This window comes from Babylonia areolata, chromosome 11 (assembly GCF_041734735.1).
Source record: "Babylonia areolata isolate BAREFJ2019XMU chromosome 11, ASM4173473v1, whole genome shotgun sequence".
NCBI lineage: Eukaryota > Metazoa > Mollusca > Gastropoda > Neogastropoda > Buccinidae > Babylonia > Babylonia areolata.
In genome coordinates, this window is record NC_134886.1 from 34376930 (window position 1) to 34403735 (window position 26806).

Genomic DNA, 26806 nt, shown 5'->3' on the forward strand with positions numbered 1-26806 from the left:
CACTCGTGTGCATACGAGTGAATGCAGAAGAAGAAGAAGAAGTACCGTACTCAACGGAAACAGTGAATGAAGCTTCTTGTGAACCTAAACTTTATCACTCATCGATATCATTTAGTGTTTGTGTGGCTTTTGTTGTTTTCACAGAGAATGTAGGACATGTGAACATGAACTTTATCACTCATCGATATCATTTCAGTTTTTGCATGGCTTTTGTTTCTTCTCTTTCAGATCGAGGGCAGCCTTCATGTCTGGATACTATCCATACAGGGTGGGCCTTCAGGTAAACTTGAGGGGCTGGGTGGGTTACAACCCACTGGCTGATAACAGGCATGTGACACGGTAACAATAAGAACAGCATCGATCACAAAACACTGCTGACATCGGGACTTCCACTCTGCTCTGCACTCTGCTCACCTACCTAATCACATATCTATCTATCTGTTTGTTTATCTGTCTGTCTGTATGTATGCCTACTATCCCTCTCTCTCTCTGTGTCAGTGTTAGTCTGTCAACTGTATCTGTCTGTCTGTCTTCTCTATCTTTACACTGGCGATAATCTGCCTCCTAGGTGTAATTCTCTTTCTTCTCGTCGATTTATCGCCAATTCTCTCTAAAATATTGGAAAGCAGAGGCCTTCAATGAAAAATGAAATAAAATGAAATAAAACATCAATTAAGACGGTAAGGTTGAATAGGTATTTGTGTGTGTGTGTGTGTGTGTGTGTGTGTGTGTGTGTTCGCGTGTTTGCGCGGGTATAAGTGTGTGATGTGTGTGTGTGTGTGTGTGTGTGTGTGTGTGTGTGTGTGCGCGCGCGCACGTATAAGTGTGTAATGTGTGTGTGTGTGTGTGTTTGTGTGTGTGTGTGTGTGTGTGTGTACGAACGTGCCTGCGCGTGCCCGGCGTGTGCCTGTGTGTACTGACAGCACTTGGTGATCCTACCTCAACAAGCTGTCTGCCTGCCGCGGAACCTGACGCTCCTTCCTCAGCACCTCAAGACCCTGGGTTATGCCACGCATATGGTGGGCAAGTGAGTCACCCTTCCTCGCCCCCGCTCCCCCTCCTCAGCCCCCTCCCCCCCTCTCCCCTCAGCCCCACCCCCTCCCCGTCTCTCGTCTTTCTTTGAAGTTTTCTTAGTCCCCACCCAACCTCAGTGGTGTCTACACCGACGATTCCTGCGTCGTTTCAATTAAGTAAGGCGTCAGAAGAAGTGAGATGAGTTTGTCGGGTGTATTTCACAATGCGGTGTGTGTGTGTGTGTGTGTGTGTGTGTGTGTGTGTGTGTGTGTGTGTGTCCGTCCGTGTGTGTGTGTGTGTGTGTGTGTGTGTGTGTGTGTGTGTGTGACGGCCGTTTCGCGAGATAAGGGAACTAATCTCGTAAGTGTTCTTCAATCATTTACGTATATGGATTGACCTCCCGTACAGAGTTAGTCGAACTGACGGCCTGTTGGTAGATGAGCGTCTCAACCATTCTGTTAACTTCCTCCAACACACTACACAACACGCTACACAACACGCTACGCTAAAGGAGAGTGCAGTGCCCGACATTAGCGTACACTATGGCACTGTGTAATGCAGGTGGCACCTAGGTTTCTGCAGCTGGAACTGCACGCCGACGAGCCGGGGGTTCGATTCTTTCCTGGGTTACTACAACGCTCAGGAGGACTACTATGTGAGGACCTTCGGTGAGTGACGTGCTAACTGAACTGCAGCGCTGACTTGGAACAAGTGTGGGACGGGCGCAATAGCCGAGTGGTTAAAGCGTTGGACTGTCAATCTGAGGGTCCCGGGTTCGAATCACGGTGACGGCGCCTGGTGGGTAAAGGGTGGAGATTTTTTACGATCTCCCAGGTCAACATATGTGCAGACCTGCCAGTGCCTGAACCCCCTTCGTGTGTATGCGCAAGCATAAGATCAAATACGCATGTTAAAGATCCTGTAATCCATGTCAGCGTTCGGTGGGTTATGGAAACAAGAACATACCCAGCATGCACACCCCCGAAAACGGAGTATGGCTGCCTACATGGCGGGGTAAAAACGGTCATACACGTAAAAGCCCACTCGTGTGCATACGAGTGAACGCAGAAGAAGAAGAAGAAGGAACAAGTGTGGTACTTCTGGACATCTCCATGTATCTGTCTGCGTCTCTCTTTCTGTTTCCCATGTCTGTCTCTGTGCGTCCCTGTCTGTCTGTCTCTTTCTCTCTGTGCGTCTCTCTGTGTGTCAGTGTCTGTCTGCCTGTCTGTCTCTTTGTCTCTCGTATAAACATTTTTGTTTTTTTGTTTTTTGAAAGATCTGCTTACTTGATATGTGAACATGTTTGAATCCATTTGCCTACATAGGAATGCTTATGAGTGAACTTGTATAATTACATTTTTTATGTATATAAGTGCTTTTTCGTCTTGCAGTCTGTCTGAACTTCAATATTTCTACAAGTGAATATTTTGATTTGATATTCCATTTGCCCTGAGAGCTGAATGTAAAAAGCATAACCATGCTTATTCCACTTCTCTCATTAATTAAAAAAAATCGTTGTCCTCGTTGTTCTCTCTCCCTCTCTCTCTCTCTGTCTCCCCCTCTCTCTCCCTCTGTCTGTCTCTCTGTGCGCGCGCGGATGTGTTTGTGCGTGTGTGCGTGTGTGCGTGTGTGCGTGCGTGCGTGCATGTTTTTGACGTGTGTATATATCCTATAATGAGAATTACAGTTAATTTTATATTTGAATCTTTTTTTTGGTTTTTATACCTGAGTGATTTGATATGTGTAATTTTATCGTCGTACACTGGTGATTATTACAGGATGAAGGTCGAGTGTGGTATACTGATCAAGATACATGTATCTACATAAAACAAATGTCAAAACAGAAGGAAAATAATGAAAGATGAAAATTTAATGTGATTCTTTTGTACTGACGCTGATTTCAGAAGGTTTTTACGACTTCCGGGACAATGAAACTCTGAGTGTGAAACAGAATGGGACGTATTCCACGGTACGTGTGTGTGTGTGTGTGTGTGTGTGTGTGTGTGTGTGTGTGTGTGTAAGTGTGTGTGTGTGCACGTGTGTGTGTGTGTGTGTGTGTGTGTGTGTGTGTGTGTGCACGTGTGTGTGTGTGTGTGTGTGTGTGTGTGCGTGTGTGTGCACGTGTGTGTGTGTGTGTGTGTGTGTGTGTGTGTGTGTGTGTGTGTGTGCGCATTTGCTTGCTTGCTTGTGAATAAGTGTCATTGCTTTGGTTCACAGGATGTAGTTTTACCCTTCCTATGCGCCCTGTGTGTGCTGAGCGTGGCCCAGCTTTTGCTTCTTTCATTTCAACCACCTGCCTTCTCTGTATCTTCCACATTGGTGGCAGTATTCGCACCTGTGGAACTGTGAGCGTCGGTAGGCGAGAGAGTGGGGAAGGGACTGCCAACCTCCTCTTCAGCAAAAAAAAAAAAAAAGTCACCTGTGCTGGTCAGGCAACCAGGCTAATGTCGGAACGACGAGATAGCCTTCACACATACCGACAGATAAGCTTGCCTGCTTACTCATCCGTCGGTCCGACGGGAGACTCCATCATCTTGCACTTACATTCCGGACATATATCAATGTATTGACTTATTTGTTGAACTATTTTTTTTTGTTTTTTTTTTTGTTTTACACATATCTAGGGCAGACTGTCAAGGAATGAGCTGGGCGATGGGTTTAAACTTTATTATTATAATCATTAACTTATTGATTCATTGATTCATTGAGTTGATTCATTGATTCATTTAACTTTAATTACAGCAGACGTCCCGCAGCGTGTATGTATGGATCAGATCGCTCTTACTGGGGGGTGGGGGTGGAGGGGGGGGGGGGGGGAGGGGGGCATATCAGAACAGATCATATTCATATTCTGCCCGACCGCCAGTTTTAACCAAGATCCAAGTCCAACCCATTGTGACCCAAACTACCCCCTACCTAATCCAGCTCATCTTTTTTGGGGGCAGAGCTGCCCAAATTTCACACAGGGAATTCTGTTGTGACAAAAACAGTTATACATTCAAATACAACGCGACACAATCTACTTTGATAGGTAAACAAATTCACCTGCAGGCAGAAAAACAAAACAAAAAACAAGAAGCACCACGCCCTCACTGCAGCAATGCCCAGATCTTTAAACAGAGTTGTGACAAAACAGTAATCCAATTCAGTAGCAATGCAATGCAATGCAAGGCAAAACTAAACAAGAGCACAACACAACACAATGCAATATGATACCACGCAATGCAAAGCAATACAATGCAGTGCAATACAATTCAATACAATGCAATGCAACTGAATGCAACACAATGCAATGCAATGCAACTGAATGCATTACAATATCACAATGCAATACAATCCAATACAAAACAACACAAATGCAATGCAATACAATGCAACGCAACGCAATACGGGGCAATGCAATACAATACAATGGAATGCAACGCAGTACACTGTCCATATTTTAAAGTTTATATATTTTTTTTATTCAAACCTCTATCACTGGACTACCGAAGCAGTCAGCCGGTGATTCAATTTTTGTCGTGTTGTTTTCAGTTCGTGTTTCAGCAGCGCGTAAGTCAGATCATCCAGAGTCACGACACCAACACTCCCCTCTTCCTCTACCTCCCTCTCCAGTCCGTGCACGAGCCCCTGGAGGTTGGCAGCACGTGTAGTTTTAGGGGTTGTTCATTCTTCTTCCTGTTTGTCTTCTTCTTTGTTTGTCTTGTCTTGTTCCCTGTTTGTCTTGTCTTGTCCCGTGTTTGTCTTGTCCCCGGTTTGTCTTCTTGTTTTGTCTTGTCTTGTCCCCTGTTTGTCTTCTTGTTTGTCTTGTCTCCTGTTTGTCTTCTTGTTTGTCTTGTCTTGTCCCCTGTTTGTCTTCTTGTTTGTCTTGTCTTGTCCCCTGTTTGTCTTCTTGTTTGTCTTGTCCCCTGTTTATCTTCTTGTTTGTCTTGTCTTGTCCTCTGTTTGTCTTCTTGTTTGTCTTGTCTTGTCCCCTGTTTGTCTTCTTGTTTGTCTTGTCTCCTGTTTGTCTTCTTGTTTGTCTTCTTGTTTGTCTCCTTGTTTGTCTTATCTTGTTCCCTGTTTGTCTTCTTGTTTGTCTTGTCTTGTCCTCTGTTTGTCTTCTTGTTTGTCTTGTCCCCTGTTTGTCTTCTTGTTTGTCTTCTTGTTTGTCTCCTTGTTTGTCTTATCTTGTTCCCTGTTTGTCTTCTTGTTTTGTCTTGTCTTGTCCCCTGTTTGTCTTCTTGTTTGTTTTGTCCCCTGTTTGTCTTCTTGTTTGTTTTGTCCCCTGTTTGTCTTCTTGTTTGTTTTGTCCCCTGTTTGTCTTCTTGTTTGTCTTGTCTTATCTCCTGTATGTTTTTCTGATTTGTTTTTGTTTAAAATTCAAGTGCCCTTTCATTTTGATTTTCGTAAGTGCTATTAAACGTGTAGACGTGTTTAACTGAACTGGACAGACGTGTAGTGTGTGTGTGAGAGCGAGCGAGCGAGCGAGCGAGCGAGAGAGAGAGAGAGAGAGAGAGAGAGAGAGAGAGGTAAACATAAAGAATTAAACTGTCTGTCTGTCTGTCTGTTTGTCTGTCTGTCTGTCTGTCCAACTCTTTATGCCTATTTCTCTGTATCTCTCCATTTGTCCTTTTTTGTGTATATGCCTCTCCACTCCTGTGTGTGTGTGTGTGTGTGTGTGTGTGTGTGTGTGTGTGTGTTGTTGTTGTTGGTGGTGGTGGTGGTGTTGGTGTTGTTGTTGTTGGTGGTGGTGGTGGTGTGTGTGTTTGTGTGGGTGGCTGGGGTCGGGGGGACGGAGGTGTGTGTGTGTTGGGGGGGGGACGGGTTGCGTGTTCATAGTTGTGTGTGTGTGTCTCGCTTAGGGAGAGCGGAGAGAGAGACAGAGAGAGAGAGAGAGAGTCGGCGAGTGGGGGGATGTTGGAGAGTTCGAAGGAGGTGGAAGTACATGATACAGTTGATATATAAGAGTGGCTATGCTCTCTTTATTCATTATGTTTATATCTGCACGGGTACGCAGGTACCCAAGCCTTATTACGACATGTACCCGCACATCAAGGACAAAGACCGACGAACATTTTCAGGTATGTGACACTAAACGACGACGGTAACCATAATAGCGAATTTCTCTCTCTCTCTCTCTCTCTCTCTCTCTCTCTCTCTCTCTCTCTCTCTCTATATATATATATATATATATATAGAGAGAGAGAGAGAGAGAGAGAGAGAGAGATCTATATATGTATATATATGTATATGCATATCTAATTATCTATCTATTATACATGTTTATTATACTGCTTCTTCTTCCACAACTACTAATATTAGATTGACACTTGTAAAGTACATCTCTTTAAGTAAATTCAGACTCAGTGCGCTGGCAAACACCCATTCACGCACAGTCATGCCCGAAAAATAATCAACCAAACTCAGCCGTAAAACACATAGGCACCAATGAGCAGAAAACAAGCTCATATTTACAATGGAGAGAGAGAGAGAGAGAGAGAGAGAGAGAGCCACCAAAAACACCTCACAGAACAAACGAGGTTTTAGTTGGGATTTGAACAGAGGGAGCGTTGGTTGGCTTACTGAAGACCAACAGGCAGCGAATTTCAAACTGTGGGACCACAAAAACTAAATCTGCGGTGACTGAAAATTTATGTTTTGGTATTTTTCTCTTGAGGACCGGAGGGGAGCGCGAAGGCTTATGGGTGAAGACAAGTAAAGGTGCAAGTTCTAAAACAAAACAGTCCCAAAGTCTGTGGCCTTTCATGCCCTGCTCTCATGGTGACCTCAGTTTCGATACCCCTCCACTTCTGTGCTTCGGCAGATCCATGGGGGCCTGTTGTTTGAGGGACGTGGTGGCGGTCTCCACTCTGGGAGGGACGCTCACTCAGTCTGGCTCCGCGACTAAGCCATTATTGTCGTTAGTAGGGGGCTTAGTAGGTGATGTCCTAAGTACGTTGAATCAGAACAGGCACCACTGAACACCACCGAAGTGACTCAGCAGCAGTGCAGGGTCTCCTCTGGTGTGTGGCCTCCTGGCGACCTAACATCGATGGTTCCATGCGGACTGTCGACGCTGGAACTGTGTCGGACGAACCCGGGTGTGGCCGTGTATGGGGGAATCTAAATGAGCGGCGTGGGAGTAATGCTACTGAAACGGTGCAGATGATGGGGCAGAAAAAAACAAAAAGTGAGGCGCAAGTGTCCGTCGAAATGGCGGCAGGCCGCAGAGACTGCTGCTTTGTACTGAATGCAAAACTTAACTGGTAACCAATGCAGCTCTTTCAGAAGTGGCGAAATGTGATCGCGCCTACGTTTTCTGAAAATTAGCCGCGCAGCGCTGTTTTGGACTCGAGTTGCCAGTGCACTCTTTCAGAAGTCGAGAGTCCAGAACATCGCCACAAGACTCATTCTGAAAAAGAAAAAAAAAAAAAAAAAAAAAAATGTAAGCACGATCACCTTACACCATTTCTGAGAGTTGCATTGGTTACCGGTGTGTGTGTGTGTGTGTGTGTGTGTGTGTGTGTTTTAATTATCCCTTATTGTCCAGTACTTGCAGGTAACCTAGGGTCAAGGTCAAGGATACAGCGAGCGAACATATTTGCTTACCCAAAGTAGGAAGCAAATTTCCATTTTTATGTTTTCGTCACTCAAAACGATACAGTTGACATTAGTTGTTTCATTTGCTTGCATGGTCGTTGTGTGCTGCGTGAGAGTCTCAACATCTTTTCGGAATAATCAACTGCTACGACCTTCAGTCTGGGGTTAAGGTCACACTGACAGGTTGTGGTTATGATTCCATATTGGTCTCTCTGTGTGTGTGTGTGTGGTTCAGGAATGGTGACTGCCATGGATGACGTAATCGGGAACCTGACGTCATTCCTGAAGCAACGTGGCATGTACAACGACACTCTGTTTTTCTTCACTGCTGACGTAAGCCGACATGTCCTCATGTTGTCAGGGAAAAAAGACATCTGAATCAGCTTTCATTAAAAAAAAAGAAAAAAAAAGAGAAGACATTAACATACTTAATAAAGACATCAGTGAAACGATGAATCACAGTATGGGAAAAGATGTTCATTTTTGTCAAAATCACACACACACACACACACACACACACGCGCGCGCGCGCGCGCACGCACGCGTGGAATTGTTGTATTGTTAATTTTCCAGATTTCTAGCTGTGTTCCATTTCAAATGTAATTTCAAACAAGCAATCAGCAACAAGTATCTTTTAAAACTGGCTAAAACATTGCGTATATATGTATTCCCATATCAACAAGATATCTTTGACGTATAAAGCAATTGTTTATAAACAAATCTCCTCTGGCGGTAACAAGTCATTCCGTTTCTATTAAAGAAAAAGAAAAAAAAAAGCGATCTTTTTTTTCTTTGTTTCTTTCTTTCTCTTGCGGTTGAGGTTCAAGGAAGGAGTCAATGTTCTGTTAAGTATTTTCGTTATTCTTTTCCTTATTTATTTTGCCAACTTGAACACACATCCGCATGCATGTATGCCTTCTTGTTGCATTTTTCCTTGGCTTGATATATAGTCACTGCAAGTATCAACAACGAAAAACGAAAGAAAAGATTGGGGTATGTGTTGCAAAGTAGTAAAAATAAATATCATGCTTGAACAAACACAAAAACAGTGACATCAGATATGTGCCTGTGGAATTGTTTGAGGATGAACTGGTAATGTAATAATAAGGAAGTAATGGAATGGTTGTGAGTTAGTGATGCGGTTATAATTGCCTGCGGAAATGTTTGATAAATAGATTTTGTGAAAACAAGGAAGTAATAAAAATGGCTGTGAGTTAGTGATACGATTATAATTGCCTACGGATTTGTTTGATAGATACATAATGGAAAAATAAGGAAGTAAGGGAATTGTTGCAATTTAGCAATACGATTTTAATTTTTTTTTTTTCTGTTGGCAAGCATGGAAGAGATTCATCGGTTCATTTAGGGGTGAGCTTCACCCATTGTATGATTACCATAGTCTCACCCCTCCTTTCTTTATCTTGGCATGATACCGAATCTTACCATCTGCACCACTGAGGCTGCTCGTATAGTTGTTGAATTAGTTTTGAATATAATTTTATTTGTCCAGCGCAAGCCATGATGCTTAGATACCAGTTTTCGTGAACATCATGGAAGGTCCCCTACTGTGTGCAGAACGGCGGGTGGACTCAGTTTGCGGGCAACAACTACCCGTTGCGCGGGGGCAAGTTCACCCTTTGGGAAGGGGGTACCCGAGCTGTGGCCTTTGCCCATGGTGTTGGGCTGGACAAGGTGAAGGGCACCACGCATGACGGGTAGGTACCCGACTGCACTGCAGCTTCACTGCAGTCCCTGGATTCCTAACTGCAGTGTGAGGGAAGGTGCCTAGCTGTACTTTGAACTAGAGAAGGTACCTTCTGCGATATGAAAGTATAGATACCCGACTACTAAATGGCGTGGTATACCCGAGCACCCAATGACGGGTAGACACCAACCTGCACTCTGCCACATTGCACTATTTCCCCAAATCCCTATGATTGGCAGGTACTCTTTTTCACTATTAAGGTTCCGTACCTTGTTCCATTTTGTAGGGTAGGTACCCTGTTGCTCTATGACGGGTGGTTATCTGACTGCTGTGTGATGGGTAACAATATACCCAGCCGCGTTATGAAGGGTAGGTATCCAGATGGATGTCTTCTTGGGGTTTGTCGATCTAAGTTGTTCCCTTGAAGTGGTTTTCGGCATAAATGGACTCACTTTGTTTGCCTTTGAATTGTGTTTAATGTGCATGCATTCTTTTCGTGTTCAGTGAAGATTGTGATTGTTGTTTCCCCTCTTCTTCTTTGTACTACTACTACGACTACTGATACTACTATTACTAATACTACAACTGCTGCTGCTGCTGCTGCTGCTGCTGCGCTACCACTACTACTACTAGTACCACTACTACTACTGCTGCCACTGCTGCCGCTACTACTACTACTGTTGCTGCTGCTGCTGCTGTTGCCGCTACTACTACTACTGTTGCTGCTGCTGCTGTTGCCGCTACTACTACTACTGTTGCTGCTGCTGCTGCTGTTGCCGCTACTACTACTACTGCTGCTGCTGCCACTGCTGCCGCTATTACTACTACTACTACCACTACTACTGCTGCTGCTGCTGCCACTGCTGCCGCTATTACTACTACTATTACCACTACTGCTGCTGCTGCTGTTGCCGCTACTACGACTACTACTACTACCACTACTACTACTGCTGCTGCTGCTGTTGCCGCTACTACTAATACTACCACTACTACTACTGCTGCTGCTGCTGCTGTTGCCGCTAATACTACTACTACTACCACTACTACTACTACTACTGCTGCTGCTGCCACTGCTGCCGCTACTACTACTACTACTGTGTGTGTGTGTGTGTGTGTGTGTGTGTGTCGGTGTGTGTCGGTGTGTCCGTGTGTGTGTGTGTGTGTGTGTGCGTGTGTGTGTGTGTGTGTGTGTGTGTGTGTACGTCCGTGTGTGTGTCGGTGTGTCCGTGTGTGTGTGTGTGTGTGTGTGTGTTTCTGTGCGTGCATACCTCAGGATGATGCACGCCGTAGATTGGCTTCCCACCATTGTCGCTGCAGCAGGCGGAGAGATTAAAGGTACGTGTGTGTGTGTGTGTATGTGCGTGTGTGTGTGTGTGTGTGTGTGTGTGTGTGTGTGTGTGTGTTTGACAGTGTTTATTCCACTTAAGCAAATACATAATACTCGCAGGCTCTCCCCTCTCCTAACACACACACACACACACACACACACACACGCACGCACGGACACACACACACACACACACACGCACGCACACACACAAACACACACACACACACACACAAACGCGGGGGATCTTGTAGACAGATCAATCGGTTAGATGGGCCAGGTCCCCGTCTCTTACCCCTCTCCTCCCTTACTCTTTCATCCCGCCTCCACCCCACCCCACCCCGTAGACCCCCCTAGCATGGCGTGGCTGATGTATACTAGTGAGAAAATTGAAAATGTTTTGGATGTGGTTCAATGGCTGGGCTACTAACTTCAGCTGGCTTAGTCAATGCTTTCTACGGCCATGGTCCCTGATTTTGCTGTGGTTCAATTTCGGAAGTCAAATGAATGAAAGAATGAAAGAAGAAAGGAAATAAAGAAAGAAGTGATATAGGCAAAACTATAGTTATCAAAACTTTGTCATGAGAAAAAAAAATAAATAAAAGAAAGAAAGAAAAAAAATATATCGTTTAATTTTGTAGGAAGGAATGAATATACGCAGAAAATCTGCAGGTATCCAAAATTTGTCATAAACAAAAACAGCAACTAAAAACATAAAATCAGTTTTGTTTTGTTGTAAAGGTCATGGTGTCGGAAACGGTAAGACAGGCAGGGAGGTTACAAGCAATGTGAAGGGAGACAACTGGTGGCATGACCAGACGGAAAACACACTGTACGGGTTTTTGTTCCTGTTTCGTGCGCCTGAGCATGCGTGCTTATTCCCCGAAGAATACACTGATGATTTTATAATGAACACACATGAAAAACTGTACAATATACAATATTAGAATTTTCGTCTTTGGAAAAAAAAGCGAAGAAAAAGGAAGGAAGAAAGAAAGAAAGAAAGAAGAAGAAAAGAAAAAAGCAACAAACATTTTGTTCATCCAAAATTGTCAGCAGAACGTGTTCAATTTTCGTAGCGTTATCATATTTCATTTCACATCTGGTAAACGTGTTCCGTCTTTTGTTTGGTAGGTGTTTTAAATCTGCTTTTACAGTTGATCGCATCACGTTTTCGCAACAAAACTGTTAATGTTATAATTGAAATAACATGTTTTAGTCACTGTACCTTAATGAAAGGTGGAAACGGTGACTGTTGTTGGGTTCCTTGGCACCGTGGCATTAAATACTTTATTTTATGTCGTGAAAATGCCGATGGCCTGGCAAAGCATGGAGCAAAAAAGATTTGAAATGAAGCTGAACTTCCTTCTCCACCAGAAACCTGCAAACGCTTTTAGAAAAGAACATGGAAGTTGCTCCCTTCTTTTTTACTTTTAAGAAAAGATAAGAATAACTTTCTTATCTCATTAAGAGAAATTACATCAGGTGCGGCCCCGGGTTCGAATCACGGTGACGGCGCCTGGTGGGTAAAGGGTGGAGATTTTTACGATCTCCCAGGTCAACATATGTGCAGACCTGCCAGTGCCTGAACCCCCTTCGTGTGTATACGCAAGCAGAAGATCAAATACGCACGTTAAAAATCCTGTAATCCATGTCAGTGTTCGGTGGGTTATGGAAACAAGAACATACCCAGCATGCACACCCCCGAAAGCGGAGTATGGCTGCCTGCATGGCGGGGTAAAAACGGTCATACACGTAAAATCCCACTCGTGTGCATACGAGTGAACGTGGGAGTTGCAGCCCACGAACGCAGAAGAAGAAGAAGAAGAATCAGGTGCGGCAAGACAAAACGTAGACAATCACTCAACCCAAAAATATCAAACATGACTTGATTAAAAAGAATCAATACCCATATAGGACATTCATCAAAAAAAAAGAGAAAAAAAGTATTACAAAATATATAATTCTGTATCTTCACTCAAAATGTTGTAATTAATCATCATTGTAAACATATTGAAAGACACCAAGGTTATCATTGCATGTCTTGATTGAAGTAAGATAAGATATATTGTTCATTGAAAGACACGAACATTTCGCAATTCCTATTGTACATTCATCCTGCACACTGTCACACGTATTCAGTAAATGATTATCTGAATAATTTATACAAAGTGCAACCCATTATGCATGCACTTTCACACGTACTCGCATGCAAACGCAGGCGCGCGCGCGCGCACACACACACACACACACACACGCGCGCGCGCACACCCACACTGTGACGCACGCACGCGTACATAGTTCTTAAGAATTTAAAAGGTGAACTGAACGTGGTATAAAAGTCGTCTGAGCTCTCTATTTTAATAAAGTAAACGCTCTGTAGTGTTGTACACTACTATATGATTTATTATTGTTGAATACTAAGTTGAGTTGAATAGTTGTTTTTTTGACTCACTTGTGTAAATAAAGTTCGGTTGTCTGTGTGTGTATCTGTGTGTCCGTGGTAAACCTTAACATTGCTATTTTCTCTAGAAATGCTTGGTCTGCCATTACCAAATTTGGCTTAAAGATAGTAGGAAAAAAAATCTTCACAGTGATACCAATAATAGGTTATAAGTCTCCCGAATCATTAACAGTTTATTTCGTTGATGTTCGTTCCGCATTCCGAAAACCGCTGTTACCCCCTTCGCAGCTTCCCGATTGTCTGATGACAAGACGCCATGACCTCGTTTTTCTTGTTCGCAATTAAAAACTAAGAAATACACATTCTGGACAGAACACATACAGTGACACTAACTACATTATTGACGTGTTTACTGCATATGAATATTCTAAAGTGGACACTGAATTAACTAGAATGAACAGAAAATAAAACTTGAATTGGTCGTTTCACTGCCTCGTCTACACGGCACTGGTCGGTGCAGATCTTGACAAAACATGTTGCAAAGCTTGACGCGATGGCAACGTCTCCTTTACCACCGCAGATATTCGCATAATCCCAACACGCTAGTCAGGCCTTGCACTTAGAACTCGTCCGTAGAACATGTCTTGTTTTCCACAGACAAAGACATCGACGGCATGAGTATGTGGGACGCCATCCGGACCGGAAGTGCGTCACCAAGGTCAGAGTTCATCTACAACCTGGACGACAAGTTTTTCCCTGCCGAAGGTCACGCTGGCATCAGGTGAGGCGAATACGCCAGGCCTGACTATCTCTGTAATTGATCGTTGTTTTATTTCCAGAACATCTACTGATGTTTAGAAACCTTTGTAGAAGTGATGGAGGCTATTCAGCTAACGAAAAGAAAATGATTCCAGGAACATGATCTCTTTTTTCTTGCTTTCCATATTCACACGTTGTCTTTTTTTGTTTTGTTTTTTTGGGGTGGGGTGGGTGGGAGGACTGGGGGGATGACATGATCGTTCATGTGTGAATTATTTGTTAATTTGTGCACACCCCTTCAAATAGCTAATAAACTCAATTCAGTTCAACACACACTCGCTCTCTCCCTCCCTCCCTCCCTCCCCCAACTATATTCCTTCCAACTTTTTCTTCTTCTTTCCCTCCACAGACAAGGTGACTACAAGCTTCTGGTGGGATTCCCTGGGCTATACAGCGGCTGGTACCCACCTGCGAACATGACCCTGGGTTGGTCAGATATTGAGATTCTGGTGAACCCCAAAAGCTGGGACGATAAGCCCCGCCTCTATAACCTGAAAGGTGCGTGTTCTGTTGGTGTATGGATGGTTAGTAGTAGAAGTGGTGTGGTAGTAGTAGCGATGGTAGTAGTAGTAGCAGCAGTGGCAATGATAATGGTTGTTGGAGTAGTAATGGTGGTAGTAGTAGTAATAGCAGCAGCAGCAGTAACAGTTGTAACAGCAGCAGCAGCAACAGCAGCAGTAGTAGTAATAGTAGTAGTAGTAGTAGTGTTCATGGTACTGGGCATCGTTTGTTGTAAGTATTATGATTATTATTATTATCGCTAGTAGTAGTTGTGGTAGTAGCTGTAGTCGTCGACACCTCCCCGGCCCTGGAGGGGGTCAGGCTGGCTTGATCCTCTCCCGGGGGGGTGGGGGTGGGGGTCACTATCTTGTCGTGGTCGGGAGGCTTAGTGGTCAGTGATCGAGCAGTCTATGTCGGCGGGGGCATCAGTGCTTTCAAAGATTTATTGCTTTCTAGGCATTTGATAGCCTACATAGCCATTGTAGTTGTTCAGGCTGAATACGTGGTGATTTTTGTACTGATGCCCCTGGTAGGGCTTTCCATGCCGAACAGGTCGTGAGTGAGGCCCAAACTAAAAGTGATCCACTGTTCCTTTCGCTATTCTCTCTTCTTCTTGATGCAGAAGTGAAGCTACTCATAGAAGAAAACAGTAAAGAAGGGGACATCATCATATACACAGATGGCTCAGTCACCAAAGACCAGTCCGGTTGGGGATTCACTGCAAAACAAAATGGCAAAAACAATTAGGGAAGAGGATGCTACCTGCAAAGTCACAACCTCGAGCCTAACGATGCAAGTTGAAGCTGTGACATATGCTGTCCAGTGGCTATCATCTATCCATATGCCTGGAAATCAACATACCATGATACTAACGGACTCAATGAACCTCATACAGAAAATTGAATGTGGAATGCGAAGTCCAGAGTGGCATGAGGCAATGCGCAACTTTCAGATTTAAAAACTTACATAGTCATACTGCCCGGGACATGCAGGTGTTAAGGGAAATGAGCGAGCTGACAGACGTGCTGGTAACGCAACAACGAGCGGCCTACATCTAGGTAATTCGGAAATCCTCAGAAAAGTAAAAGAATAACAAAAAGAACAGGTATAAGGCCATCACACCATCGATCGCCTCAAAGAAATAAAGGTAGAGAGAGGGAGCAGCCGTAAGTTTAGCATGAAAGGTAGTGCACGATGCTTTGCAAATCAAACGAACATTGGCATCATTTTCAAACCAACATTGCGCAAAATCTCTGTGGGCTCTTCCAAATACAGTAGACTGAGCAACACGCTAGACGCCACGTTCCTGGCATCAGAGATCTTTTCCCACCCCTCTTGCGGCCAATCAGTGGCAGCCTCTCTCTCTCTCTCTCTCTCTCTGTGTGTGTGTGTGTGTGTGTGTGTGTGTGTGTGTGTAGAGGATGAGGTACGTGTGTGTATGCATGTCTGTACTGTGGGAGGAACGGAATATTGGAACGTGCGGTTTTGCATATGTATGTATATTTATTTATATATTTATATGTTATGTGGATGGGGGAGGGAGGGCGTAGGGGGTGGGGGGTGGGGCTGGTATGGGCGTAGGTGTGTGTGTTTGTATAAGTAAGTGTGTGTGTGTGTGTGTGTGTGTGCGTGCGTGCGTGTGTGCGTGTGTGTGTGTGTGCCGTGGAAGCTGCGATACGTAGCCTAGGAGTGAGTGTGTGGAGAAGGGTGGGGGTGCGGGTTAATTAGGGAGGTGGCGTGGGTGTGTGTGTGTGTGTGTGTGGGGAGGTGGGGGAGGGGGGGAGGAGGGGGGGGGGGGTCGCGTACGTTTATGTGTATTTGTTTGTGCTTTCATATCTGCATGTTTGTTGCATATCTGTTATGCATGTGTGTGTGTGTGTGTGTGTGTGTCTGCGTGTTTTACATTTATTTGCTTATTTGCCTATCTGTCACCATTATTGTCTTTTAATTTTTTTATTTCTTCTTCTTCTTCGTATTATTATTATTATTATTATTATTATTATTATTATCATTATTATTATCTTCTTTTTTTTCCGCAAGGCCTGACTAAGCGCGTTGGGTTACGCTGCTGGTCAGGCATCTGCTTAGCAGATGTGGTGTAGCGTATATGGATTTGTCCGAACGCAGTGACGCCTCTTTGAGCTACTGATACTATTATTATTCTTTTTACCGCCTCTTTTCTGCCTTCAGCTCCCCATCAAGCCTTCTTTTCCACATTCTTTTTTCTCTGCTGCCTTCTTCAGTCACGCCGTGTTTGCCGTGCGGCGCGACCTGTGATGGAGGGGAATGAGATCCTGGGGATTGAGAGAGTTCGCTGTTCTCAACACGTCCCTTTGGCTCGGACCTCTCCAAGGACAGGCGGCACACGTTGGCCCGTGTGTGTCAATCAGCTTCCCCTACGTGGGGCTGGGTCAAGACTGCCAGTTAAGAGGTTGACTAGGTTAACCCTCGCAGTGTCCATTTCTCAGTTCCCCCCAGCTGGGCATCATCCGGGGGAGGGGGGAGGGGGAGAAGGGTAGAGACTGAGTTAGAGCTAAACTGTTGGTCGTATGTCGGTTCCGAAACCTGGAAGGGGTCAAGTTGGTGTTCCCTTGACCCTGGCCCCTAAGTTGGATCCCATGGTGGGTGGGTAAGGGAGGGATGAATTCTAAAACTCAAAACTATGACTTCCAATCAAATCATCCCCCAAAAAATTGCGAAGAGGAGGAGACCAGGAACGGAGAGTGACTCCGATGCCGATTTGGAAGTCTGAGAGACCTCTGGATTTTGGCCATCATGGCTCGTGGTGGAGGGTTCTGATACTGACAGACCCTTGGCGGCTCTCAGCCCCTTCGCCATCCAGAGGGGCTATCAAGGTCTAGTTGGTACTTCGAAAATTATCAAGCGGCTGAGGAACGGATCCTTTTTAGTAGAATGCACATCCAAGGAGCAGTCTCAGCTTCTACAAAAAGCCATCACATTTGTGGATCGGGCGGTGAAGGTCTCCCCTCACAAAGAGCTGAACTGCTATGAGGGGGTAATTAGATGCCCTGATCTGAGAAGTATCGGAGGCCGAGATTTAAAAGGAGCTGTTGTTGCAAGGGGTTACTGATGTTTACAGGGTGATGGTACAAAAGGGGTCGGACAGAGTCCCGACCAACACACTTTTCCTCACCTTCTGCTGTCCGACTATCCCCAAGGATATAAGAGTTGGTTACCTGCAGGTGAACGTGTCCTTGTACGTTCCGTCCCCTCTCCAGTGCTTCAAGTGCCAGAAGTTCGGCCATGTCCGAGACCGCTGCAAGGAGGAAGAGGCGTGTGGCACCTGTCCAAAGGCGGTTCACCAGGGCGAATGCATCAGTCCAGCCCGTTGCGTCAACTGCGGAGGCAGCCACCCGTCTTCATCAAAAGACTGTCACACCTGGAAAAAAGAGGAGATCCAGAAGGTGAAGACGCAGAACAAAATTCCCCTTTTCGAAGCTCGAAAGATAGTGGAGGCTACGTTACCGAAGGCAGGACCGTCATACACGGCTGTCGTCAGACCCAAGAAGGTGAACGTGGCGGTCCAGACGGCGTCCACAGGGACGCAGACAGATGCACCTACATCAGTCAAAGTTCGAAGAGATGCTAGCCCAGCGTTCTGAGACTGAGTCTGATGAGAAAGGGTCAAAGTCATACAGACAGACCAGTCAGTGTCGGATTTCACCTGTGCGAAGTGTAGGAAGGACTCTGTCTGACTGTCTGTCTTTCTGTCTGTCTACCTACCTGACTATCTATCTATTCACCTATCCACCTACTTTCGTATATGCCTACCTACATACTGTCATTGTCTTACAGATGACCCCACAGAGCACAATGACCTTGCCGACAAAATGCCGGACCTGGTGAACAAACTGAAGGATCGTATGGCAGAGTACAAGAATAAGTACGTCCAACCCAACTTCCCTGCCTACGACCCCAACTCCAACCCAGAAAAATACGGTGGTGCATGGACGCCTGGATGGTGCTGAGTGACGTTAGCTGTTGCCTGAATGACGTCAGCTTTCGCCTGCATTTGTCTGAGTAACATCATCCTTGGGGGTCGTCGTAGTGACGTCGTCTTTCGTCTGAATGACGTGACCGCGTGGATATTTTGCTACAAATTTCTCGTTGTTGTTGGTGGTGACCATTTTTTTAGACAGAGGAAATATAAAAAATTCTGTTAATTCTGGTAAGGCTGTCTTTTTCAAACCTGAGTATTTGCTACACTAAATCTGCCGTAAAAAAACACAAAAAACCCCACACACCCACACACACAAAAAAACCCCACAACTCCCACCTCCCCTCCCTGAAAGACCATCGCATAAACCCAATGTTCTAATTGATGTTTGATTGGTTTTTCTGTTTGTCTGTGGGCTTGTCTGATTTATCTGTTACATGAGTTACTTGGTATTTTTGTCCTGTGCATGATGTGCGTGACACTTTGGTTCGCTGCGGTGCTTGAGATACTCGTGCACTTGGTGATCGTGAGTTTTAGGAAGGTGAGAATGTGAGTGTGTTACTTTTTAGATAAACCGGGTAGCACAGGATTGTTTTTTTTAGTTCTGTCCTTTTCCTGACCTCGCTGTATTCCTATTACTTCTTCTTGTATTTTCTATCTTTGTGTTCTTAGTCTTGATAAGGTCGTTGGCTCATGTTGTTTACTGTATCGTTTATTTGGATAAAAGTTGGGTTTTTTTGTTGTTCTTTTGTGTGTGTGTGTGTGTGTGTGTGTGTGTGTGTGTGTGTGTGTTTTTTTGTTTGTGTTTTTGTTTGTTATTTACGCCTCCATCTGTGCATTTTTGTGTGAATCCCATGGTAGTGCTTGACCATCGCTCCTCCTTACCCACCTTGGGTTTGTGACGGTCCAGTGGTTTTCTATAGTGTATGTGTGAGCTTGCCTGAACTATGCTTGATTGTTTTCTTTAGTGTATGTGTGAGCTTGCCTGAACTATGCTTGATTGTTTTCTTTAGTGTATGTGTGAGCTTGCCTGAACTATGCTTGTTTTCTTTAGTGTATGTGTGGGCCTGCCTGAACTATGCTTGTTTTCTTTAGTGTATGTGTGAGCTTGCCTGAACTATGCTTGTTTTCTTTAGTGTATGTGTGGGCCTGGTTGAACTATCCTTGATTGCTTTCTTTAGTGTATGTGTGAGCTTGCCTGAACTATGCTTGTTTTCTTTAGTGTATGTGTGGGCCTGGTTGAACTATCCTTGATTGCTTTCTTTAGTGTATGTGTGGGCTTGCCTGAACTATGCTTGTTTGTTTTCTTTAGTGTGTCTGTGGGCTTGCCTGAACTGTCTGTTTGACTTACTGTCTTCTATCGACAGACCCCAGAGAACACCACTCACCACAGCCAAAGAACCACAATCACTGTCAAATCTTTTGTAGACAAAGGAGTTAAGTGGTGGGTTCAGTGGCGCCAGCCAACCTGATGACCTCCCTTGTTAATATGGTTGAAGCTATTGAATTTTAAAAAAATAATCTGGTGTGAGGTAACCCCTAGTACCACCACTACTACTACTACCACCACCACTAATACAACTATTACTACTGCTGGTGTGCATATCATTCAGTATGAAATGAGGCGCAATCAGTATGTAATCTGGAGAATATGTATATATGCACCACGGCGTTGACCATTACACAAAGCTGCACACGCATACACACACATACATACACGCGTACGCACGCGGGCGCGCACACACACACATACACACACACGCGCGCGCGCGATTCAAGATTTAATTAACCTTTGACACCTGCTGGGGCATGAAATATTTCAGAAAACAACATAATCAAGAACACAACTAGAATTGGCTTAACCTTTGCATCAAGTAAGGTAAAATAAGGATTAACATTCCTTCTTTTGTATGAAAGTCTTCTTTGCAACATTGCAAGTCTTAATGAATTTACTAAACCTAAAGAGAACCGTTTACATGCAAACAATATTTAGGAAAAAGAAAATACATACATTGTACATACATGTTTATCAGGCAACAATCTTTTACGAATATATATATATATATAAAATGACACACACACACACACACACACACACACACATGCGCGAGCCTATATATCACATTCAGTGAAAATGCATAGAATCGATGAATAACACACACACCTGTTCAATCTATGACCCCCCCCCCTCTCTCTCTCTATGTATATATATATGCACGCACAAAAGGCATGACTAGCGCATAGGTTATGCTGCTGGTCAGGCATCTGCCTGGCAGATGTGGTGTAGCATGTATGGATTTGTCTGAACACAGTGACAATTCCTGGAGTAAAAGCTGAAACTGAAACTAAAAACGTAACTTGGCACACATTGATGCCTTGATGTTCACATGGAAGAGTTCACTACGTTCCTGATATAATTATTTTTGCTTCCAATAATGATATAGTTGTAAGCTGAAACAGTTTGCTGAAAAAGACAGCTAAACAAAGACTGATTCATTTTGACGCAATTGGGAGCAGTGGATTTGGAATTCCCCATTTTGCAGAAAGGGGCTTTCCCCCCTCTGTAATTTAAACGCAAGTTTGTATTCTTTTGGAAAGGTGAAATGTTAGAGGAAACATTTTCCATTTTATAGAAACTGTTCACACAGACGACATGACATATTTGACTTAGAATTCCTATCAGAAACAATGATTCTTAGGGTGTGCCCAGAGTAAACTGATTTGACTTTTTACCCCTATTGACTGTAAAAATTCTTTATAAAAACTGAATAAATGAACCAAATCCAAGATTATGAATATCATGGTGCTAGAAAAGGGTCCAGCCCACACAAAAAATTATACTTTTCTCGTTTTTCTTCCTTTTATAATGGATCTTGAGAATGAACGTACTGGCTGAGACGCTTTGTAGGACGTGTGCACTTCATTACTGTTTTAGCAAGTCATGAAAAGACTTTCAGCATGCTAAAGGCAAAACTGAGTATTTTGTGTCAAATGTGTGATATGAATAAAATATGGTGATAAGAGCAAAGATCAATTTTACCTACAGTTTGTAGACTGTTATTCAATTTTCATTTTCAAACAGTGAGATTCAAACCTGTGACTGCAAAAGACAATGTCCTCAAAGTGGAAAGCTGAAGAATGGAATTACCGGTTTGGTCATGTTGCCAAGTCGTTGGCAGAACACATCACACGATAACAAAGGTCTCCTGAGAAAGTCCACCACTGAACAGCACAGGAAGTCTGCACTAATAACAGCACTAAGACACATTTCAAACTGACAAGACTGGTAGCCATGCCATCAGAATGTGTTACAATGTGCTGCTGGGTCTTCTACAGCAGACACCCCGCAAGAGGAAAACTGAACTGCAGAGCCCATTCTGGTTATTCTGTCTGTACTTCACAGCAATCACAAGTACACTTGTCTGATGCTTATCTTGTACATTAGCATGTCAGTACTACCGAAATTGTGTGCACCATCACTTGCCACTGCTGTGTAAACAAACACGCAGCACACTTTGAAATTCTTTTTTTCAAAGGGAACTGCCCAAGAAATATTTTTTTCAGCTGAGCTGCCAAAAGGAATAAGTAATATTGAGAAGAACCAAATCATAGTCCTGTCGCAAACCTGATATTATAAAATATAAAATTCAGGCGAGTAATGACATACACTTGAAGGGATAAACGGGTGATTGCAACGCGCTGAAGGTATAGGCTTTTGTAATCTGAATTCACAGATGACTGATGTCATTTCATCTCCACCCAGTCCTCTCTCCAACCACCACTGTTCTTACCTTAACAGCTTTTCATTCCGTCCAGACAAAAAACCCAGATGAAATAAATTCAATGACGTCCTCATCCAAAATATACCAGCATGGACTGACTATAAAAATATTGACAACAGCAACATCACAGCAGTAATACTACAAACAAAAACTTATTTTCTGTCAAGATCGAATTGTCACAAAACCCAGGAAACAAAGCAATTATGGCAAACAAGATAATGAAGGAATTTGATAACAACCTCAAAACAGTTGCAACAGGGAAATAATGAAAAACATTTAAAACATTGCGAAAAACAGCCCATCAAAGCAAAATCACGGCAGCAGAAAAAAAAAAGCAATTTGCAGACTCAGTGAAAAATTGGAGACTGCAGCCAACATGGAATATGGCACGAACGACAGGATACTATCTCTGGTAAGCACAGTATTTCTTTTTGATATATACCAAGGTATATAAATATGGTTACCAATTAATGATATTGAAATATAAAAAAAAAGCATCAACAGGAGAGGCAAGGCCTTCAAGACTCACTTGTGATACATTAAAAAAAAAAAAAAATCTAATCGTTAAAATGTGTTCTGTACTTGTTATCATAAAGCTTCAGGTTAAAAAAAAAAAGGAGAAAAAAAAAGAAGAAAGAAAAGATAAGTCCTAACCGGATTCGAACCCCGCGTGTTCGGATGAGAAGAAACTGTCTTACCCATTACACTATCACGGCTCCTGAACTGACATTCTAAAATTTAATATTTAAACATACTTGTTTAAAGGGCGATAAATCGATTGCGGCATTCGCTGTGAGAACGCTGTTTAAATCATATTATTCTGGTGTATCTTGGGCATTCAAAAAATCTTTAAGGACAATAAAAAATTCTTTTTAAGTCCGCGGTAAAGGAGACGTGGCTATCGCAACAATCACACTGCAACATTTAGCCGCTTTCTCTAGATCTACAAGTTTACCCGCCGGGAATGTAGTACGACACGGTTGAATGATTCAATTTCTCTTTTATGTTCATTATAGTTTTAAAGTTGATATGAAAATTTAGTATTTTGTTAAACTAATAACATGTATGAAACTAATAACGTCGTATGAACTGAAAAGGCCTTCATTTTGAGAAAAGTCAAGACTGGAAATTTTTTCGTTTCATCAATTCAAGGGTATTAACTCGCATGGTTTATCTGTGAATTCCGACTGATTCTGTGGATATTCTATGGCAGTTTGGGGCATAATCCAGTAAGTGATGAGGCGTTCACAAATCTTTCTCTGAATAAATATTTAACGGTCTCCTTCTCCAACTTTCCATCACTTATCATGTATTGTCGATTGAATATAGGATTGAACGGGTAGGTCAACAACTTGAAACAAAATGGCGTCGTTCGCGTTCGCGAAGAATATGAACACGTGCTTTGAATGTGTATAAATATGTGTATGCAACTGATTTTTGCCATTCGTCGCCTTGACAATCCACAAAAGCGTGTATGGAAACGGGCATTAGTTACAGAAACAAATCACATAAAAGTGGCGTGTCCGCCACAGAAATGCTGACAAACACCAAGTCCCCTCTGCTCCCCAGCGGAGTAGAGGCAGTTCCTCTCCCATGAGAGGAGGGAGAGATTGATGAAGAAGAATTGGACCCTTTCGGACCAAGAAAAAGAGGGATGAGTGTGGCATCCCTCTCTATGGAATCTGGGCTATCCTCAGACGAAGAAACTTCCTGGACTTTGAAAACAAAAAAGAAAAGACGAGACTCACCAATCCCAACCCCCGAGAGGCCTGAAAACGCCTATGAATCTACTAAAACCGATACTGGACCTCCCCCGGAACTCAGTCAAAATGTACCAACCTGGTCAACAGACAGTCCCAGGAAATCAATAATCGATGGATCCTCCCATGAACCTAACAGAAATAAAAGACCCAGACCCACCCGAGGGCCTGGTAAAACGACAAGAGAACCGGTTATGAGCCCGGTCTTCTGCGACTACCCTGTGATCATTGAAGATGTTGGCAACAGCCAAAACACCCTCCAGGCTCTTGCTTGGAAACTTGCTGATATACTAAAAGGCTTGGTGGGCCCTGTCTGCACCATCAAACCTCTTGGGCGGAAAAAAACATTAATTGGCCGCAGTTGCCATCTTCAGCAGCAAAAACTACTGAAGCTTAAGAGACGGCGGTACAATGCACAGTGCCTATGCCCATGGTGGAAGGTGTTCAAGACAGCCATTCGTCTAACCTATAAAGACGGAACTCCATCCCAGGCAGTCAAAATGACCGTCCTAGCAAAGACCCTACCAAGGGCTTTGAAAGTTAACAAACGAGAGTACGCCGTGACTCCCTATGTAGCAGAAGTCACGCGATGCTACAAGTGCCAGCAGTTTGGACATGTCAAAAAGAAGTGCCCGGCAAAGGAGACCACCTGCCCGACTTGTGGCAAAACGGGCCATGTGGCTAACAAATGTACTGCACTGAAACGCAGGTGCATAAACTGTAAAGGAGAACACTCGGCAGCATATGGGGGCTGCCCAGCGCGACGTGAATGGTCGACTGCAAACTGCATAAGATCGGAACATTATGTGCCCAGGGCGGAGGCTTTCCGACAGGCCAAGAACATCCTCCTAGAAAAAAGAAAAAGAGAACAGACCACTGCGCAAGAGGCCCGTCCTCCTGTCCCGAACGCCTGGCAGCCAGAGAAACGCTCAGCCCCAATCACGAAACCAAAGGCTAGAACAACGGCCGCTCAGAAGACCCCTCCAGCAGAGACAACGGTTGAAAACCCTACTGCGGGACCCTGCCCGATGGACCCCATTGAGGAGCTCCGCATGGAATTAGCAGCAGAGAGAGAGGTAAGCGCATCCAAGCTGAACTGCAAAAACTTAAGGCCGCCAGTCGAGAAAACAAAGAACGAGCCCAAGCCCCGACAACCCCCCAAAAACGGAAGAAGGAGCCCTCCAAAAAATAACAACGGCACTGGAGAGCTGCCGAGGCCTCATCAATGATGATGTGGTACGCCTTGTAATGGCAATCATCGAATCCACCTGCTAAAATGGATAGCAAAAAAGACAGGAAGATGAGACAACAGCTGACAGTACTCCAGTGGAACTGTCGAAGCATTCGAAGAAAAGTCACCAGCCTCTCCCATTACCTCCAAGAACACTCCGGCATAGACATACTGATGCTTCAGTCACTCAACACTGAAGCCAAGGAGCTCCCTCATCTGCCTGGATATTACTATCCACCTGTGATGGGTTTAGAAAACAGAAAAGTGATGGTTGCCACGTACGTCAGCACGCGCCTGACATACACGGACCTCCAGACTCCTGCTGGCACAGTAGGATGTCGGCTCACCACGTGCGCTACAGCCATCTCTACGAAGGGTAACAAACAGACCAACCTAGTCAACGTTTATTACCCTGCTGGAAGCCTCAAAGAAGAAGACGTGGCATGGCTACAACATCTAGACAATCAAACTAGCAGTTGGGTGGTAGCTGGAGATTTCAACGTCAGCCACAGACTGTGGGACCACGACCAGACCCAAAACACTGGAAATCACCTGGCAAACGCAGTTACGGACTCCAATCTGTTTGCCGGTGATACAGCATTTTAGACCTGGCGCCCTGAGACTCATGCTCTTTGTGTGTGTATACACGAGCTGGTCCTTCTTGCCTGTTCCCACTTTGCCTACGCTGATCGTGCCGCCTCCTTCAGCGCCGGTCTCTTGAGAGTTTTGACGTTGTTTGTCCTGTATCGCCTACCCGTCATTCATTCCCATTTCGCCTATTCACCTCTCTGTGTCTTTCTCTGTGCTACACATAATACACAACACACACACACAAAGAGTCACACACACGGACGCACACACACACACACACACACACATGCACACGCTCACACCACCCCGACCCTATTCTACAATGCAATGAAGAAAATGATTTTTTTTTTTTTACACTTTAAAACACACACTCACACCCACACCCGCACACACACACAGGAACTTGGAATAGGCGAATCGGGTCACCAATTTAGTGATAGACGAATCGGGATTAGGCGAATCAGGAACAGGTGAGTTGGGAATCTGGATGACACCGTTATACAGTTAGTGAAGTCAACACAGAGATAAAATTATATGGTATAGCGGAGTGATTATTGTGGTGAAACCATAGCATCCCTTGAACGTTGAACTGATACACACAACGTGACGGCTTTCAAGTGGAGTGATGGCCAAGTGGTAACGCGTCCGCCTAGGAAGCGAGCTAGAGAATATGGGCGCACTGGTTCGAATCCCACAGTTGCCAGTATTTTCTCATTTGGAACAGACGAAAAACTGACGTTCCGTGTACAGCTTGCACTTAGCGCACGTAAAAGAACCCACATCAACGAAAGGTTGTTCCTGGCGAAATTATGTAGAAAAATCCACTTCGATAGGAAAACAAATATAATTGCAGGCAGACAAAAACGAAAAAACACAGAGATGGTGGTGCTCTCAGTATAGCGACACGCCCAAATTTCACACAGAAATCTGTTGTGACAAAAAGAGTAATACAATCAATACAATACGATGCATGTTAAGAAGAAAGGTTCCCTGTTTACTGCTTTGTTTCATGTTTTCTGTCTTCCTTTCTGTCTTGCTTCATTGCTATAATAATCTTTCTTGTGATAAGAATAATACTACGTACTCTGAAGAACTGTCACTGTTTTCTTGCGTGTTTATTATGTTTGTCATG

The 26806-nt window shown here is 44.1% G+C and overlaps 1 protein-coding gene across 6 annotated transcripts in view; it reads left to right on the forward strand.

Annotated features, from left to right (window-relative positions):
* The window catches only part of LOC143287688 (arylsulfatase B-like), a 37020-nt gene extending 18002 nt beyond the window's left edge, over positions 1-19018 (forward strand). For 5 of the 6 annotated variants that reach the window (XM_076595881.1, XM_076595882.1, XM_076595878.1 and 2 more), the window contains 12 exons: positions 229-280; positions 924-1027; positions 1576-1682; positions 2919-2983; positions 4549-4650; positions 6014-6077; positions 7832-7929; positions 9172-9311; positions 10575-10636; positions 13690-13813; positions 14201-14349; positions 18169-19017. In XM_076595881.1, the coding sequence (XP_076451996.1) occupies positions 229-280; positions 924-1027; positions 1576-1682; positions 2919-2983; positions 4549-4650; positions 6014-6077; positions 7832-7929; positions 9172-9311; positions 10575-10636; positions 13690-13813; positions 14201-14349; positions 18169-18341 (1240 nt within the window). In that variant the 3' untranslated portion in view covers positions 18342-19017. Of the gene's footprint in view, positions 1-228; positions 281-923; positions 1028-1575; positions 1683-2918; positions 2984-4548; positions 4651-6013; positions 6078-7831; positions 7930-9171; positions 9312-10574; positions 10637-13689; positions 13814-14200; positions 14350-18168 lie in introns of all 6 variants that reach the window. The other variant, XM_076595877.1, reaches the window with a different exon arrangement.
* The last annotated feature ends 7788 nt before the right edge of the window (positions 19019-26806 follow it).